General features: G+C 48.8%; 1 protein-coding gene across 3 annotated transcripts in view; it reads right to left on the bottom strand.

Annotated features, from left to right (window-relative positions):
* URB1 (URB1 ribosome biogenesis homolog) overlaps positions 1-18,288 on the bottom strand; it is a 76,041-nt gene that overhangs the window by 55,684 nt on the left and 2,069 nt on the right. For all 3 annotated transcript variants that reach the window (XM_043448707.1, XM_043448708.1, XM_043448709.1), the window contains exons 2-8: positions 17,693-17,832; positions 16,634-16,785; positions 15,597-15,729; positions 9,289-9,385; positions 7,442-7,527; positions 5,784-5,909; positions 2,958-3,082 (exon numbers count right to left, since the gene is read on the bottom strand). In XM_043448707.1, the coding sequence (XP_043304642.1) occupies positions 2,958-3,082; positions 5,784-5,909; positions 7,442-7,527; positions 9,289-9,385; positions 15,597-15,729; positions 16,634-16,785; positions 17,693-17,832 (859 nt within the window). The remainder of the gene's footprint in view (positions 1-2,957; positions 3,083-5,783; positions 5,910-7,441; positions 7,528-9,288; positions 9,386-15,596; positions 15,730-16,633; positions 16,786-17,692; positions 17,833-18,288) is intronic.

The following is an 18,288-nucleotide window of genomic DNA, read 5'->3' as shown; positions in this document are numbered from 1 at the left end:
TACTGTCAAATGGGAAAAAAGCAGATTGATGAACAATATATCTAACAGTAGGGTATTTTGGTTTAAAAATTAACACAGATACATATTATAGGTTTCTGTCTCTAAAGAGAATGTGCAAAAGAACATAATCAAAACGATTAGCTGTGGACTTCATGTTTCCTCGCCAGTGAAATGCTCTCATGATGGTGCAATATGAAATAAAAGGCAAGAAGAAAACTGTGAAAGCCTGAGTCACTAGCAGCCGGCTCTGGGGAGACGGGGATTGTGTGACCATCAAGAGTGTGGGCTGGGCCACTCTCACCACTACTGTTCAACATAGTGTTGGAAGTTTTGGCCACAGCAATCAGAGCAGAAAAAGAAGTAAAAGGAATCCAGATAGGAAAAGAAGAAGTGAAACTCTCACTGTTTGCAGAGACATGATCCTCTATATAGAAAACCCTAAAGACTCTACCAGAAAATTACTAGAACTAATCAATGAATATAGTAAAGTTGCAGGATATAAAATTAACACACAGAAATCCCTTGCATTCCTATATACTAACAATGAAAAAACAGAAAGAGAAATTAAGGAAACAATACCATTCACCATTGCAACAAAAAGAATAAAATACTTAGGAGTATATCTACCTAAAGAAACAAAAGACCTATACATAGAAAACTATAAAACACTGATGAAAGAAATCAAAGAGGACACAAACAGATGGAGAAACATACCGTGTTCATGGATTGGAAGAATCAATATTGTCAAAATGGCTCTTCTACCCAAAGCAATCTATAGATTCAATGCAATCCCTATCAAGCTACCAACGGTATTTTTCACAGAACTAGACCAAAGAATTTCACAATTTGTATGGAAATACAAAAAACCTCGAATAGCCAAAGTAATCTTGAGAAAGAAGAATGGAACTGGAGGAATCAACCTGCCTGACTTCAGGCTCTACTACAAAGCCACAGTCATCAAGACAGTATGGTAATGGCACAAAGACAGAAATACAGATCAATGGAACAGAATAGAAAGCCCAGAGATAAATCCACAAACCTATGGACACCTTATCTTCAACAAAGGAGGCAAGGATATACAATGGAAAAAAGACAACCTTTTAACAAGTGGTGCTGGGAAAACTGGTCAACCACTTGTAAAAGAATGAAACTAGAACACTTTCTGACACCATACACAAAAATAAACTCAAAATGGATTAAAGATCTAAATGTAAGACCAGAAACTATAAAACTCCTAGAGGAGAACATAGGCAAAACACTCTCCGACATAAACCACAGCAAGATCCTTTATGACCCACCTCCCAGAATATTGGAAATAAAAGCAAAACTAAACAAATGGGACCTAATGAAACTTAAAAGCTTTTGCACAACAAAGGAAACTATAAGTAAGGTGAAAAGACAGCCCTCAGATTGGGAGAAAATAATAGCAAATGAAGAAACAGACAAAGGATTAATCTCAAAAATATACAAGCAATTCCTGCAGCTCAATTCCAGAAAAATAAATGACCCAATCAAAAAATGGGCCAGAGAACTAAACAGACATTTCTCCAAAGAAGACATACAGATGGCTAACAAACACATGAAAAGATGCTCAACATCACTCATTATCAGAGAAATGCAAATCAAAACCACAATGAGGTACCATTACACGCCAGTCAGGATGGCTGCTATCCAAAAGTCTACAAGCAATAAATGCTGGAGAGGGTGTGGAGAAAAGGGAACCCTCTTACACTGTTGGTGGGAATGCAAACTAGTACAGCCGCTATGGAAAACAGTGTGGAGATTTCTTAAAAAACTGGAAATAGAATTGCCATATGACCCAGCAATCCCACTTCTGGGCATACACACTGAGGAAACCAGATCTGAAAGAGACACGTGCACCCCAATGTTTATCGCAGCACTGTTTATAATAGCCAGGACATGGAAGCACCCTAGATGCCCATCAGCAGATGAATGGATAAGGAAGCTGTGGTACATATACACCATGGAATATTACTCAGCCGTTAAAAAGAATTCATTTGAATCAGTCCTAATGAGATGGATGAAACTGGAGCCCCTTATACAGAGTGAAGTAAGCCAGAAAGATAAAGAACATTACAGCATACTAACACATATATATGGAATTTAGAAAGATGGTAATGATAACCCTATATGCAAAACAGAAAAAGAGACACAGAAATACAGAACAGACTTTTGAACTCTGTGGGAGAAGGTAAGGGTGGGATGTTTCAAAAGAACAGCATGTATACTATCTATGGTGAAACAGATCACCAGCCCAGGTGGGATGCATGAGACAAGTTCTCGGGCCTTGTGCACTGGGAAGACCCAGAGGAATCGGGTGTAGAGGGAGATGGGAGGGGGGATCGGGATGGGGAATAAGTGTAAATCTATGGCTGATTCATGTCAATGTATGACAAAACCCACTGAAATGTTGTGAAGTAATTAGCCTCCAACTAATAAAAAAATTTAAAAAAAAAAAAAAAAAAAAAAGAGTGTGGGCTGGGAACCAAGGCCTCCCAGGTTCCAACCTGAGCTCCGCCACTTACAGGGTGAGTGACCTGACCTCTGTGGGCCCCCTTCCCTCATCTGAAAACTAGGGTAACAACGGTAGCCACCAAGCACTGCGGGGAGGCCCCCAGGAGGGCCCCTTGTCTCTGGATTTATTCTCAGATCCATCTGGTGCACTGTCCCCAAGTGGACACAGCACCCTTCTGGGTGGGACACCTCACACCGTGTGTCTGAGTCGACTCCCCTGAGACTCCGCCCTGAGTGCACACAACGAAACGGTTCCTGTTCCAAGTTCATCCCCAAAATGAGTCAGGTAACATCTAAAATGCTAGTTCTAACCCCTTAGAACTTCCTTACACTTCCATCACTTAACAGATTTCCACGGGAAGCCATGGATGTGATGACCTCTGAGAACTCACACTCAGGATGCACACAGGCTCTAGCCTTACCTGCCGAAGGTACCGAGGGATGCGTCGTAAAAATTAATCCCATGCTTGAGCGAACAGCATAGATCCATCAGGAAGTTATGAACAAGCTCCCGCACCATGGTCTTCCCTGCATCTTCAGCAGAAGTCTATGAGGGTTTCAAAGACACTTAATCACCAGCCAAGCTTCATAAGCCTTAGTAACAACTACAGGGTAAAAACTGGACAATATCACATGCCTCATATTAACAGCAACTCAGAAAACATTTTAAATTAAACACTTGGTAGAACTGTGGTGCTAGAGAAGACTCTTGAGAGTCCCTTGTACAGCAAGGAGATCAAACCAGTCAATCCTAAAGGAAATCAACCCTGAATATTCATTGGAAGGACTGATGTTGAAGCTCCAATACTTTAGCCACCTGATGTGAAGAGCTGACTCACTGGAAAAGACCCTGATGCTGGGAAAGACTGAAGGCAAACGAAGAAGGGGATGACAGAAGATGAGATTGTTGGATGGCATCACCAACTCAATGGACACGAATCTGAGCAAACTCTGGGAGATAGTGGAGGACAGAGGAACCCGGCGAGCTGCAGTCCATGGGGTCGCAAAGACGTGGACATGAGTTAGTGACTGAACGACAGCAATAATAATTCAAAAACAAAAGTTCACAAAAAAGAGAAATACCAATCAAAACTTAAAAATGTCTGATATGTGGGATCTGAACAAGATAAACAAATAAAACAATAATAATTTTTTTAAAAAACCTCACAGAGAGCAGATTGGTAGCTGTCAGATATGGGGATCGAGGGACTGGGGAGAATGGGTCAACTGTGGGTTTTTCTGTTTGTTAGAAAATTAAAATTTTCTTTTTTAAAGCTGAACAAACAGGGGGTTGCTGGAACCACAAGAAACTACAGATAACTTTTGAGATTTTCTGTCATCTCTGACCGTCTCCGAGCACTTTACAGTACTTCTTAGTGCAGCCCCATGAGCCCAGCTGGGGAGACAGGATTGCATCCTTTCGAGGAAGGAGCAAACTGCGGATGAGACGCTGAGGTCGGCACCAAGACAGAAGTACAGAGCAGGTCAGCCTTGGGACCCCCAGCAGCAAAGATTCTGTTTACAGCACATGCTGTGTTTCTTCTAAGCCTGTTCTTGCTTTTGCTTTGTGATACTGTGGCAGAAGATGGAAACGTTTGGTTGTTGCCCCGTTCCCGGCACAGAGCTCCTAAAACCCTTGCAATTTTCTGAGTGATGGGGGTGAGAGGAGCGTCTCACATGGAGATCCTGAATCCCTCAGAATCTCCCAGGTGACAGGAACATCTTTCATTCTAACGAGGCAAATCTTAACAGGCCCCAGGAGAGGCTCAGGATGGGGTCTGGACACGAGACTACCAGTAACCAGAGCATCGCTTAATGCCCCGATTCTCTGTGTCTTCATCTATGCAACAGAACCGTTAGGGACTGCCCTGGTGGTCCTGTGGATAGGACTCTGCACTTTCACTGCCGGGGTGCAGGTTCAATCCCTGGTCAGGGAATTACGACCCCATAAGCTACACAGTGCAGCCAGAAAGAGGGGCAGGTTTAAACCTGTATTTTCAAACAAGCTTATGAATGACTTAGTTTCTCTTGCTCTTTTGAATAAAATTACACAATTGGGAGTGTTCTTATGAAGCTCCCGGGGCTTCCTGGTTATGGAACATCTAAAATATGTGCAGAACAAGGACACAGGCAAGTCGTGGAGATAAAAAGAAGTACAACAGTGGGCTCTTGAGAGATTAACTATCATGGAGTTAACAGGAAGTCCGAGCCTTCACTACTCTGGCCAAGTCCATGTTCAGAAATGCCCTGAGAAAAATCAAAAGAAGGAAAATTCAAAGGTATGCTGGCCTCAGGTCCTCATGAGAGTGATTCTTCTTATTTAGCACTTGTTGCTTCCCAGGTGGCGCTAGTGGTTAAAAACCCACCTGCCAACGCAGGAGAGGCAAGAGATGGGGGTTTGATTCCTGGGTCAGGAAGACCCCAGAGTAGGAAATAGCAACCCACTCCAGTATTCTTCCCTGAAGAATCCCCATGGACAGAGGAACCTGGCCGGCGACAGTCCACGGGGCCGCAAAGAGGCGGAGATGACCGAGCGACTGAGCACACACACAGAGCGAACCATACTCGTCAGCAGGTGAGGAAGGCAATGCGCCCTAGATCCCAGGACCCTAAATAGAAGCAACAGGCCTTGAAACTCTGACGACGGGAAACATGCGAAAAGAACAGATGGGAGAGGAGAGGTAAGCAAGGAGGGAGAGAGCGGGAATCCACCCTCTAAGTCTACCATGCGAACACTGCAGGGAAAATGAAGATGCCCTGCAGCTAAAAGGAATAATGGTTTGCTCATCAAAGAAAAAGACAAAACAAGTTTAACATGATACCTCGGAGATTAGAGAAAATTTTACTCTAATTTAAAGAGTCATATTGTATCTAGGTAGATAATTAATATAACCACAGGCCAAAAGAAACAGATCAAATGGGGGGACTTATTTTTTAAGGCAGGTGTATGCATAGATCATGTTTTCGTGTGTGCATGCATGCTCAGTCGTGTCGGATTCTTTGTGATCCCAGGGACTGTAGCCCGTCAGACTCCTCTGTCCATGGGATTTCCCAGGCAAGTATACTGGACTGGACGGCCATTTCCTCCTCCAGATCTTCCCAACCCAGGGATCGAACCCACGTCTCCTGGATTGCAGGCAGATTCTATACCACTTGAGCCATCAAGATAACATGTATAGAGGCTTCAGTCTCCCAGCTCTGGGTATCACATGCTAACAGTGATGACACGTGAATCCCAGAAATTGTACCTCGGCGCTGTCCAGGCTCACGTCGACAATCCCCTTCCAGCTGTAGAGAGATGCTATGTGGTTCAGCACTTGTGCAGTGAAGAAATGCACCTTCTGGGTTTTTGTGATATTTTTATTGTGAACTACCTGAAAACAATAGAACAAATGGCTTTCAAGGAAGTTGATTTTTAAAAAATGCTGGATTTCATCATCATAAAATAATATAGACTTGTGGCAGAACACTTAGCCAGAAAAAGAAAAAATGTAAAGAGGAAACCAAAATTCATCAATATTGTCACCTTCCTAGGACACCAACAGCTTACATTTCAGTATATTTCCTTTCAGCCTCTGCCCCTCCCCAGAACACACACAAAATATATACATGTGTATATATTAAGTGTATTGGGGTTTTGGTTTTTTTTTTAACTTCTTTGAGATTATATATTGCTTTGTACCTGCTTTATTTATGTAGCATGAACTGTCTCCACATCATTAAAAATTCCTTTAGAACATCGTTTCGGAGGGCCGATCATCATTCTATCCTAGGAGTGACCGTAACTCATGTACCCATTCCCCAGGTGGGTACAATCAGGTCGTTTCCATGAGCAGCATCCTTGCCCAGCGCCTACACTGCATCCCTGCCTATGCACTTGGAATGGTGCGCAAGCTCTCAGCTCCACTCAACCTACCCCCCAGCCCGGATCTCTGAGGGCTTTTGAGTTATTTCAAATCCACTCCCCAGGTGATCCTGAGGCGACTCCCCAAACCCCAACACATTTTCAAGACCTCTGACACACACACTACCAGACCTCCTGTCTTCCAGAGGGGCTGTAACACTTCCTCCAGGGAAGCACCTGATTCTTTGCTAGTGCTGAATATCAGGTCTTTAAAGTCAAGGCCAACTTGGTAGGTGAAAAAACCTGTAATCTCATGACTTGCTCTGCTTTGAACCCAGGACATTTTTCAACCTCAGTACCACTGACATTTGGGGACAAACTGCAGCTGTGAGAGGCTACACGCGAGCGGCCTACAGCGGCTGCTCGACCTTGGTCTCTGTCCCCAGATGCAGTCACATTTCTCCCGTTGTGACAATCGAAACTTGCCAGATGGCCCGGGGGGGACAGAACTGTGCCCAAGTTGAGAAGCACTAAACGCTATGTGCTCATGAGCCCTTTCCACGTGGGCTGCCAGCTCATAGCCTTTGGACAACTTTTTTTTTATTTTGGGAGGGTCACAGAGTTTTTCTCATGGATCACGGAAGGGGCTTCTATGTCAAAGACAGCGATCCTTTCAGCAAGTTTTCAGATTTCTGCAAGATGCTTATACAAGGCAGAATATGGAAGATGACACAAAAAAACATTTTGTGTTATTATGTAACACAACACAGCATGCTAGGCGTGTATGGGAAGAAGGGTTGTCATTTACAGCTTGTAGTTACCCCAGTGCTTTCCTGTGGAATGGGGTCGGGGGTGGGGGAAGCGGGTGGCTGTTCTTCTCCTCTTGTAAGAAATGGCAGCTGTAACCTTCAGGATTGCTCACGACCACCAAGTTCTTGCTTAAGAAAGTTTCCCATCCAACCCAACCAACAACCCGCCTAACTTATGATGTCACAGCTCTGAAGTCCTGTCAAAAAAACACCAGCAAACACACGACAGGAATACTGATCACCAAACACGTACCTTTGTTTTCAGCGTGGACAACAAAATGTTGATGGTGGAGATCCTATCTTCCTTGATGCCTGAGCTAAAAATGCAAGGAATAAATTCTGGAAGTAAAAAGTTTCAAAGCATTAGATTCAAAAATACTTTGAATGGGAACAGATGAGAGAGCATTACTTCTTAAAATTGTTCTTAAAATGGTACGGCAAACAATATCACTGACTTGCCTTTTTTTTTCTCAGGTTGTCTTTTTAAATTACACAAGTTCACAGCAGGAAAAACTATTTTTGTGACATAGGAAATAAGTATCTAAAGGCAAAACAATAAGTGACCATTAAAGTTCAACAGTTCTTTGGTTCTATTTGACCTTTCTTTTTTCACATTAACTTCAGTAAAGTTAACACTAACAGTTTGAAAGAGCATGTATGGTATGATTAGTTTTCCAAAGTTTCACTCTTCGCTTAGACCAGTTCAGAGATGTCTCTGAAATGACAGTCGTCACTTTATTGACTGGCCATAGAATTGGACTGATTTATTTGCTTTCTCTCCCCAAGAACTCAACCTTCCACAGCTTGATCCTCTGTCATTAGTAACATACTGGTGACACTGGTAAAAACCAACAAACGAATTAGTTTCTCTTGCTCTGTACATTCTTCACGAACACATATCATTTCTTCAAAGAGAAATTCATTATTCTTAAAAAAAAAAAAAATCAGAAAATGCCAGATAGAAACTTAAAATCAACCATAGCTCCACTTCCCAGAAGTTTACACTGGGTAATGTCTGGCTTCCCAGTTGACTGTTAACCTCTACTCAACTTAATTATTACCTTAGGATAAACGGCTGGACGTGGAAAGGCTGGCCCAGCCCAGCTGCCCTGCTGAAACTTTAACAGAAGTGCATCCTTGCCCCTTTAGCAGTATAGACGGAGGACACCAAAATCAGTGTCCTCCGCTTAATAAAAGCAAGGCACCAAGAAGAGGCAGGGGAAGATTCTGAAGAAATGCCCAGTCCTGGAGGCAGAGGGCGTCCCACGCAGGCCGGCAACAAGCGGGACCTGGGCACGACACCACGGGGTGCAGCGCCCTCCACGGGGCTGCGGTCGGGGCGGCCACCTGACCCCAGGCTGACCACCTCCAGGGACCCGCACCCGCACCTGCTCGTGAGTGGGGTTGGCAGCCTGCCCTGGAGGGGACTCAGGTCTCCTATGCTGGGGGAGGTGGGGAAATGGTTGCAGGCTCCATGCTCATCTCCTCCCACGAGTCTAAGGATCCCAGCTGAGACGGCAGCCGCTCCTCACCCGCAGACAGGGCTCGACCCCGGGGGTCTCACTAGACAATGACCCCCTCTGCACTGCCACCCACAGTCTTGAGAAAAAAGCTGGTGGCCCTAAAGGATGAAACCATGGCAGGCCTCGCTCTAGGGAGACCGGCACCAGCTGGAATTCTGAAGCTCGATGACTGATATCCTGCTCACACCAGGCGTTTCTTTTTCAAAAAAAAAACCACAACTACTAAGAGAAGCTAGGTAACCAGGGCTATGAATCTGCATCCTTTCTGGAGCTACAAAGCCTCCTTTGTTTGCGTGCTGCAGTCCATGGGGTCGCAAAGAGTCGGCCACAACTGAGCGACTGAACTGAAGTTGGCATTTCTCCTCTGTTAGGCTCACTCAGCATTGAGCTAGTGCAACAGGGACCCCTCTGTCTGCACTGACCAGTGGCTTTCAAGCCATGGTGACCAAAGTCTCACCGCACATACCCCTCACTCCCGTGTGCAAGGCAGCCACAGAGGCGGCTGACCTCTGTTAACCCGCTAAACGCTCAGAACAATCATGGGGAGGCCGGCCCCAAGACAACGAGGCCCTCTTACCTTTCAACTCCAGCACCTGCGTGACTGTGCTGTCATCGCCGGCAATCAGAAAGGAAAGGGCGAACTGAATGTAGGCCAGCCGGACGTCAGGTACTCCCTGGGGGGGAAGGAAATGTATGTCACACGTGTGTTCACACGCATACACACGCACACGCGCACACACCCCCCTGAGGAAGCAGGAACACGAGGCTGCCCCCCACGTCCCACTCATCCCTATATCACAGGGTCCTCAGGTACTGTCTGAGCGTCGACGTCTAGAACCACTGGTCATCTCTTTATGGAAACCAAGGGTTTTTCTTTTGCTCTTTCCCTCTCAAGCTGCTATTCTTCTTTCAAGCCCTCTCTAAATACCAAAGCATAGGTCTCCCCTCCCCTGCCTGTAAGACACACACGTTTTTAGTTCAGGGACCACTTTGAGGATATACAGCAGAAGATGCTCGGCCTGTCTACATACCATCCGCTCTCAAGTCATGAGATAATGGGTCTGTTTTCGAAAATCCAGAGATGATGGAAAGGCTGGTATTGCTTTTGATGAGACACCCATGAGGTGATGTCTGGCTTTTATTAGATATTAGATATTCACAGCAGACACACAGATGCGGCCACATTACACAGGCAGCATGGCCTTCCCAGGACTGCAGTCTGCACTGTCCCGCGGGGCAGCAGCTGGACCCAGCACGGCATCCTTAACGAGGGCGCAAAGGCCATGACCAACGGCCAGCCCCTCAGGAGAGGCCGTGAGGGCCACCTCACCAGTCTCCCCTCCCAGTGGCTTTAAGGCAAAGCTGTGTCTCACATTCCTGTTTACACCCAAAGAACCAGGGCACGTGTCAGCTGGACCCACATGAGCACACGGGCTCAGAGCCTCCACTGCTTACCCGACAGCGTCTCCCTAGTTCAGTTACTCCAAAGTAACTTTAACTGGAAGACAAGAAGCCAGTTAACATCATGGAGAACCACCGCCTTCAAGGCCTGAAGAGACTGAGGAGTCTCCACTGTCCAGGGAGTCCCATTCACTTAGCGGTGGCAGCGGTGATGGTGAGGAGGGTGAGGAGGGTGAGGGTGGTGAGGAGGGTGAGGAGGCTGAGGGGGGTGGGGGGATAAGGGGGGAGAGGGGGGTGAGGAGGGTGAGGAGGGTGAGGAGGATGAGGAGGGTGAGGAAGGTGAGGAGGGTGAGGAGGGAGAGGGGGGTGAGGAGGCTGAGGGTGGTGAGGAGGGTGAGGGTGGAGGAGGGAGAGGGCGGTGAGGAGGCTGAGAGGGGAGAGGTGAGGGGGAGGGGGTGAGGGGAGGAGGGGGGGAGGGGGTGAGGGGGTGAGGGGGTGAGGAGGGTGGGTGGTGAGGGGGTGAGGGGGGTGAGGAGGGTGGGGGGTGAGGAGGATGAGGAGGGAGAGGGTGAGGAGGCTGAGGGGGAGGGGTGTAGGGGTGAGGGGAGAGGGTGGTGAGGAGGAGGCTGAGGGGGGAAGAGGGGGGTGAGGGCGGTGAGGGTGGGTAGGAGGCTGAGGAGGGTGAGGGGGTGAGGAGATGAGGGGTGAGGAGGGTGAGGAGGGAGAGTAGGGTGAGAGGATGAGAGGGTGAGGGGCGTGAGGGGGGTGAGGCGGTGAGGAGGGTGAGGGGGTGAGGGAGGAGGTGAGGAGGAGGTGGAGGGTGAGGGTGAGGAGGGTGAGGAGGGTGAGGAGGTGAGGGGGTGAGGGGTGGGAGGGTGAGGAGGGTGAGGGGGGTTGAGGGGGGTGGGGGGTGAGGGGAGAGGGTGAGGGTGGTGAGGGGTGAGAGGGGGGTGAGGGGGGAGGGGGGTGAGGGGGGTGAGGGGGTGAGGGGTGAGGAGAGGGGGGAGAGGGGGTGAGGGGGGTGAGGGGGGTGAGGGGGATGAGGGGGGTGAGGAGGGTGAGGGGGTGAGGAGGGTGAGGGGGGTGAGGGGGGTGAGGGGGGTGAGGGTGACGTTGATAAGGATGAGGATGTGGACGAAGATGTGATGATGACGGTGATGAGCATGATATCAGTAATGTTTACTGGGCACTCACGACTGCAGACACCCTACCAGGAGCACATTTGTTATCTCAGTTACAGTAAGAATCTGAGGTACGACACCCACCACACCTGTCTCACAGATGGGAAACTGAGGTTTTAAAATCCTCACTTAAGCTTATGTGTCTGTCACTTAGCCGCGTCTGACTCTCTGGGACCCCATGAACTGTGGCCCGCCAGGCTCCTCTGTCCATGGGATTGTCCAGGAAGAACACTGGAGTGGGCTGCCATTCCCTTCTCCAGGGATCTTCCTGACCCAGGGATCGAACCCAGGTCTCCTGCATTGTAGGCGGACTCTTCACCAGCTGAGCTGCCAGGGAAGCCCCTCACTTGAGGTTACACAACTACTGAGTGATAAGAAATACTTGCACACACACACTGCCTCCTGCTTGACCTCACGTCTGCCTACAGAGAAGCTCCTCCTTCAGGGCTCCCCTGGCAGCTCCATGCCACTTCTCCTCAAGCTGCAAGGACCACACGTGGCACCGTTGAGGCCTCTGTGAGTACAGAATTAACTGTCTTGTTTTATTGGCTGTTTTTTCTGGAGAAAAGAATGTGCATTCAACCCTGCTCTGTAACATCCGAGTGGAGGCCTTGCAAGGTCCTCGCATTTACTGAGTTTATCTCCATCCACAGCACAGCACACACTTCAGCAAGACCTTACGAGACCCGGGCTGCTTTATTCCACTAAGAGCCCCAAACTACCCTCTCGTTCTGGGGACCAACCTGCGGGCCTCTTCACAGTATGCGGTTTGGGTACAATGACCCCTTCAAGTCCTGAAAATCAGCTACACTCTGACTCCGTCAGTGTCAGCAGTGCTCCGGGGCCTTCGGTCATCAGCTCTATGTTTGCACCACACCAGTGACACTCAGGTGTCACCATCTCAGGCTGAGAGGACGCAGAGGCGACTCGGATACTGTCCCTGTCCTCAGTAACTGCTTCAAGTAACCACTGCTGCTCAGCCATCTGGATGCCTCACTGTTCAAACCAACGTGCCACCTGATTCAAGCAAAGTTCACTTATCCTGGTCTACACACGCCTTAAATTTCAAAAGAATCCTGGCAAAACGCTAGAACTTGCCTGGTAAAACGAAATTAGGTTTCATCCTTCCCCGCTGAGTTGGAAAGGTTCCAGAAGTTTGGGGTTCTCTGTCCACTGAAATCCTGGGAATCAGGGCTCTGGAGTGCTGGTCCTGACCTGCCATTCTAGGTCTTTCTATCCCATGTGAACACAGCAGAGGCCCTCTCACGGATGCTGCCAGCAATGGATTTTGAACTGAAATGGAAGTTAGTTCTCACCCGCTAGCATCCATCTTTTATGTCCCAGAGAACCCCAAAGTTCAGATTCCTGACACGGTGGAGAACAAGACCCCCGAGACACAGCCTTGGCTGTTTTCCAGCAGCCCCCGCCAGGCCTCGTCCCCCTGACCACAGCCCCTCGCGGCCCCCAGCCAGCGCCCCGCGTCTCCAGCAAACTCCATCAAAGGCAAGAAGGCCACACACGCCTGCCCCTCATTCCTACACTCTGACTTCACGGGGCTGTTATCCCAGGGAGAAAACATCCTGAACTCGACGGCATGTTCTGCAAAACACTGTCTGAAATAGATCAAAACATATTTGGTAAAAATGCTCTTTGGCACAGGACTTTTAACAATGCTTTCTTTGGATGAGAAACAATATTCATAATCCTTTTTCTTCACGAGGCTTGAATAACTCCCTCCAAAATGTTAAAAACACTGAAAAAAAAAAAATCTCCCTTAGCTTCTTCAATAAGTAAATGGCATTAAAAAAAAAAAGTGGGAGAAAAACAAAACAAAGATCTGGAGAGATTTAAGAGAAGTACCAACAAAATATCCCGTGTAGCCCCTGTGTGGGTCCTGATTTGAACGACAGAGGGTACAGATGTTTCTGAGACAGTGGGGGAAAAGCCGAGACTGAACTGGGCATTAGATGATGGTGAGAAATTATTAACAGTGTTAAGTACGATGATGGCACCATGGTTTTGTTTTCTAAAACGTTGCTTTCTGTTAGAGATACTGAAATATTTATGGTTGAAATATATGTGCAATGTGCTGTAACAGGGGCTTCCCAGGTGGCGCTGGTGGTAAAGAACCCACTTGCCAATGCAGGAGAAGCAAGAGAGCTGGTTCGATCCCTGGGTCGAGAAAATCCCTGGGAGGAGGACATGGCAACCGAATCTCACAGACAGTGGAACCTGGCAGGTTATGGTCAACAGGGCTGCAAAGAGTCGGACATGACTCTTTGATTGAAGCGACTTAGTGTATACACACACACACACACACACACACACACACACACACACACACACACACACACACGCTGTAATTGACTGTCTGCCCCAAAACCCAAAGGTAGGGAAGGATGACAGCGTCTGAAGTTGGATGTGAGGGACATAGGAAGTCACTGTGCCGATGCCTATTTTTGAATGTCCCTGACATTTCCCATATGAAAAAAAATTTTTTTTTTACTGTCTGTCTAGAAACTATTTCCTAAAATATACAAAGTATTTCGGACTTCCCTGGTGGTCCAGTGGCTAAGACTCCACACTCCCAATCCAGGGGGGACCAGGCTTCCTAGGTGGCACTTAGTGGTAAAGAACCCTTCCTGCCAATGTAGGAGACGTGAGAGATGTGGGTTCGATCACTGGATTGGGAAGATCCCCTGGAGGAGGGCAAGGCAGCCCACTCCAGTATTCTTACCTGGAGAATCCCATGGACAGAGGAGCCTGGAGCAGGCTATAGTCCATGGGGTCTCAAAAGAGTTGGACAGGAAGGAAGTGATTTAGCACAGCACGCACAAAGTATGTGAGATACTTGATACAGATGATTAAGCAAAGCAAAACACTTTCATTTCTACAGTAAGTCCCGTTTTCCTCCACCCGGGCAGCCAGACGTGGGCCTCCGTCACCTGGTGCCGATGCCAAGGTAGGGGGCAGTGGGGGACAGAGTCAGCAGTGAGGGTGTGTGTGTGTGTGTGTGTATTAAGTCGCTCCAGTTACCCCATGGACTGTAGCCCGCCAGGCTCCTCTGTCCATGGGGATTCTCCAGGCAAGAACACTGGGGTGGGCTGCCATGCCCTTCTCCAGGGGATCTTCCTGACCCAGGGATCGAACCCATGTCTCTCACATCTCCTGCATTGGCAGGCAGGGTTCTTTACCACTAGCGCCACCTGGGAAGCTCAGCAGGGAGGGCAGACCCTGCAAAGGGGAAGGGGCGCCTTGACCGCCCATAGCTGGCACAGGGGTTGGAAGGGTGCCCGTGCTCCGGCTCATTGTTCTGAAACTCGTGCTTTTCCCTCAAGTTCCTTTCAAACCCAAGGGAAACTTCTGGAGCTCCTAGAAAACTGTTCTTTAGACAACTCTCCTAAAAACCAACCATTCACACTTCGATTCTCTTTGCCACAATCAGCCCCTACTCACTGGTAAGACTTCTAACTGGGAGGCACAAGGAACGTATTCACACATGTCAGGCTTCCCTGGTGGATCCGTGGTAAAGAATCTGCCTGCCAAATGCAGGAGACATGGGTTCAGCCCTCGATCCAGGAAGATTCCCACATGCCACAGAGCAACTGAGCCTGTGCCACAAACTACTGAACCTGTGCTCTAGAGGCTGGGAGCCGCAGCTACTGAAATCCGTGTGCCCAGGGCCTGTGCTCCTCAGGAGGAGAAGCCACGGCGGGGGGAAGCCCGCACACCGCAGCTGGACAGCAGCCCCTGCATGCCACAACTAGAGCAAAGCGTGCAGAGCAACGAAGACCCAGCACAGTCACAAAATAAATAAATAATATAATAATAATTATTTTTTTTTAAAGCCATAAATGTTGTTTCTGATGACCTCACTGGCGTGGCCTCTCAAGGGTTTTTCCATACAGTGGACGGAACAAGCACGGGAGGACCAGCCCGCCCACCACGAGGACCACCCCACGAGGCCCATGGAGACCACTGCTCTGGAAGACGCCCTCCAGCTGCACCATCCTCACGGGCCAGAAAGGCCCCGCCATGCTGAGCCCCGGAGGAGCTGGCCTCAGACGTCCCTGTCACTCAGGCCCCACCAGGCAACCAGGACTCTACCACCGGCCAGGGTGAGGCAGCCCTTCCTCACAGGCTCAAAGTGGCTGCCGAGGCGCACACCTTTCCACACAGAGGCCTCCCGCTCTATCTACGTGAGGACCGAGGCCAGAGAGAGGAGGACCCAGGAACCACCGCAGTCCCCTGGAAGGAAAGGAAACACTCGGGGCAGGGGGGAAACACATGAGACACTCCTCACCTTTGGATCCCTCTTGGTCACCAGGGCATACAAGGTCTTCTTATTTAAATCGAAATGGCTGCAGACGTCCCTGGCGGCCTCGGGACCTTGGGTCACCATGGCAGCCATCAGGTTCAGGCAGGCTCGAGCCATCCTGTTCAGGACAAGTGGGGCCTGGTGTCGGGACGGCAGGACCACAAAGGCCCCTCGCCTCGAGCCAGCTGCAACCTGTCTGTGCGGTCTGCTGGCCCCATACCAGAAAACAGGAGGAAGGAAACACATGCCCTTTCTTTAAGAAAAAAAAATATCCTAACAAAATCTTCAAAGAAAGCTAAACAAGTGAGTCTGAGGATAATCCAAGAACACAAGATGAAGACAGAAGGTGGCAATGTCTCTCTCCAGTAAATCATCATGGAGCTGGACCCCCATCCCCAACCCAGTGCGGGTCAGGAGAAGACTTTTGCACAGGGGACATCTCTAGATGCAAGTGCCTGGCGGCCGTTCCCCCCTGCGGTAGGTTACCCAGAATCCACGGTGACCAAGCACCTACCACGTCCTATTTAAGTGCTGGGAAAACAGCAATTTACAAGACAGTCAAGGCCCCACCCTTGTGCACCCTGCATCCCAGCGGAGGGAGACAGTGGGTCAGGAGATGGCTATGGATATTATGGCACATGTTCAGCTGTGGATGGGATGGTCAGAGAGGGACTCCCTGAGGTGACACCTCTGCAAGGCCATGAAGTGGAGAGGGACGGAGTCTGCGAGGACCTAGGAGACGAGCTGTCAGGGTTAAAAGGACAGGCAGGAGGTCTGGGGTGTTCTCCAGACCGCGGGGGTGGGCGGGGGGGAGTGGCAGGGCGGGAGCAGAGGGACACACAGCAACAGAGGAGTCGGTGACAGCGAGGGGACAGTCAACAGGAGGAGCAGGGGGCACTGCCATAGCCTCGGAAGCAGCTCAGCTCTGCGGGTGAGCAGAGGAAAGGTCAAGTGCCCTCATGGAGAGCTGAACGCTGACCAAGTCCAAGGCTAGTCCTGCCACGTACAGGCGGTCAACTTACCTGTAACCCGAGGCATACAGGGACTCACAAATGAGCTTCATGTGGTTATTCATTAGCTTCTTCACGATGTTGGTCCCCACCACGTGAAAATGGGAAAGGTCACTGGCTGTCCGCAATAATATGGCCTCGAAAACTTGAAATACTAAAAGCATCTGCAAAGACACAATCGAAGTACTTACAAATCACCTCCTTTCTTTTCCTCCTCTACAAACACTTGTCTTAGCCACAGTCACCTGCAGGTTTAACAGATCCCGAATCAGACACAGGGATCTTCCAGGCCCTGAGCTCTGGAATTAGCCTTGCTCCAGGAGCCTAGCTAAACACAGAACAGCTTGCTTACAAGTAAACCAAATGAAATTAAAAGAGAAATTTCTAGTAATGATTCCGCCTCACTGCTTTGGGGATATTCATGTCTACAGCCTTACAGCAATAATCCTGAGACTTCAACAGGTTCATAAACACCTCAAATTCTGAACCTCTTTGGAAGCAGAAAACAACTGACAACTCAATATACATCTGAACCTGGGACACACAGTCTTTACCTATTTCCCTTCCGTTAAAGCAAACCATGCAGAAACCAAGTGCATTTAGACAAGAATATATGATCCTTCCTTCTGCTATCATTCACCAGTAACAAGTTAGCACTTTCCTCTAAAGGCTTTCAAAGGTTACAATGCAAAAATGGATATATCTCTACAGCCCAGGCACAGAGCATCATTTTCAGTAGAAAGCTGGTAATATCTTGGAGATTTATATCACATTTCTCTTCATCAAGGTTAACATAAAAGTTGTTGTTATTCAGTCACTCAGTCATATCCAACTCTGGCGACCCCATGGACTGTAGCCCTCGAGGCTCTTCTGTCCATGGGATTTTCCAGGCTAGAATACTGGAGTGGGCTGCCATTTCTTTCTCCAGGGGATCTTCCCGACCCAGGGATCGAACTTGGGTCTCCTGCTTGGCGGGTGAACTCTTTACCACTGAGACACCAGGGAAGCCCTAACACAACAGTAGCACTAACTTTTTCTTCTCCCCATCAGGCCAGGTAAGGAAGAGCATACTTCACTTTCAGGGCGCTTCTCCCCACTCAGGAGCTGGAACATCTCAGCACACTCCACAGAAATCTTGATGTACCCCTCCACAACATCATACACATCTTCTTGGGGGAGCTTCTTAGCAGCAGAAACAAATGCCTCCAGGGCTGAAATGAGAGTTTCAGATGTTAATAAAGACGGTCTCTTTAGAACAATCCCAGGTGCTACGGTGATAGGGGCAGACTGCTGGCAGGAAACAGCCAGGTGATTGGAAGCGGCCCGTGACAAGATGGAACAGAGGAGTAGGGTGGAGACGGGGAGATCGAGAGGACATATCCTTTTCCCCATCACCAGGAGGTCATGGGGAGCATCTTTCAAGGGCACTGGTTGACAGCAGAACCCCTCCTGATGCAGGAATCCTCCTGACGGGTTGCCATCCAATGCTCCTGAGCATCCTCTGGGTCTTTATCAATCTAACCCTCCTCTCCATCCCTGCCCCTCATCAACATGAAGGGGGCATAATGGATAAAGAGAATGTGGTATGTCTATACACAGAAATACACACAAAAGGGACTTCCAGTGGTTAAACCTTCACCTTCCAATGAAGGGGGGCAGGGCTCAAC

This window comes from Cervus canadensis, chromosome 27 (genome assembly GCF_019320065.1).
Source record: "Cervus canadensis isolate Bull #8, Minnesota chromosome 27, ASM1932006v1, whole genome shotgun sequence".
Classification (NCBI taxonomy): domain Eukaryota; kingdom Metazoa; phylum Chordata; class Mammalia; order Artiodactyla; family Cervidae; genus Cervus; species Cervus canadensis.
Note: the sequence above shows the minus strand (reverse complement) of the source record. Positions and strands in the feature narration are given on the sequence as shown.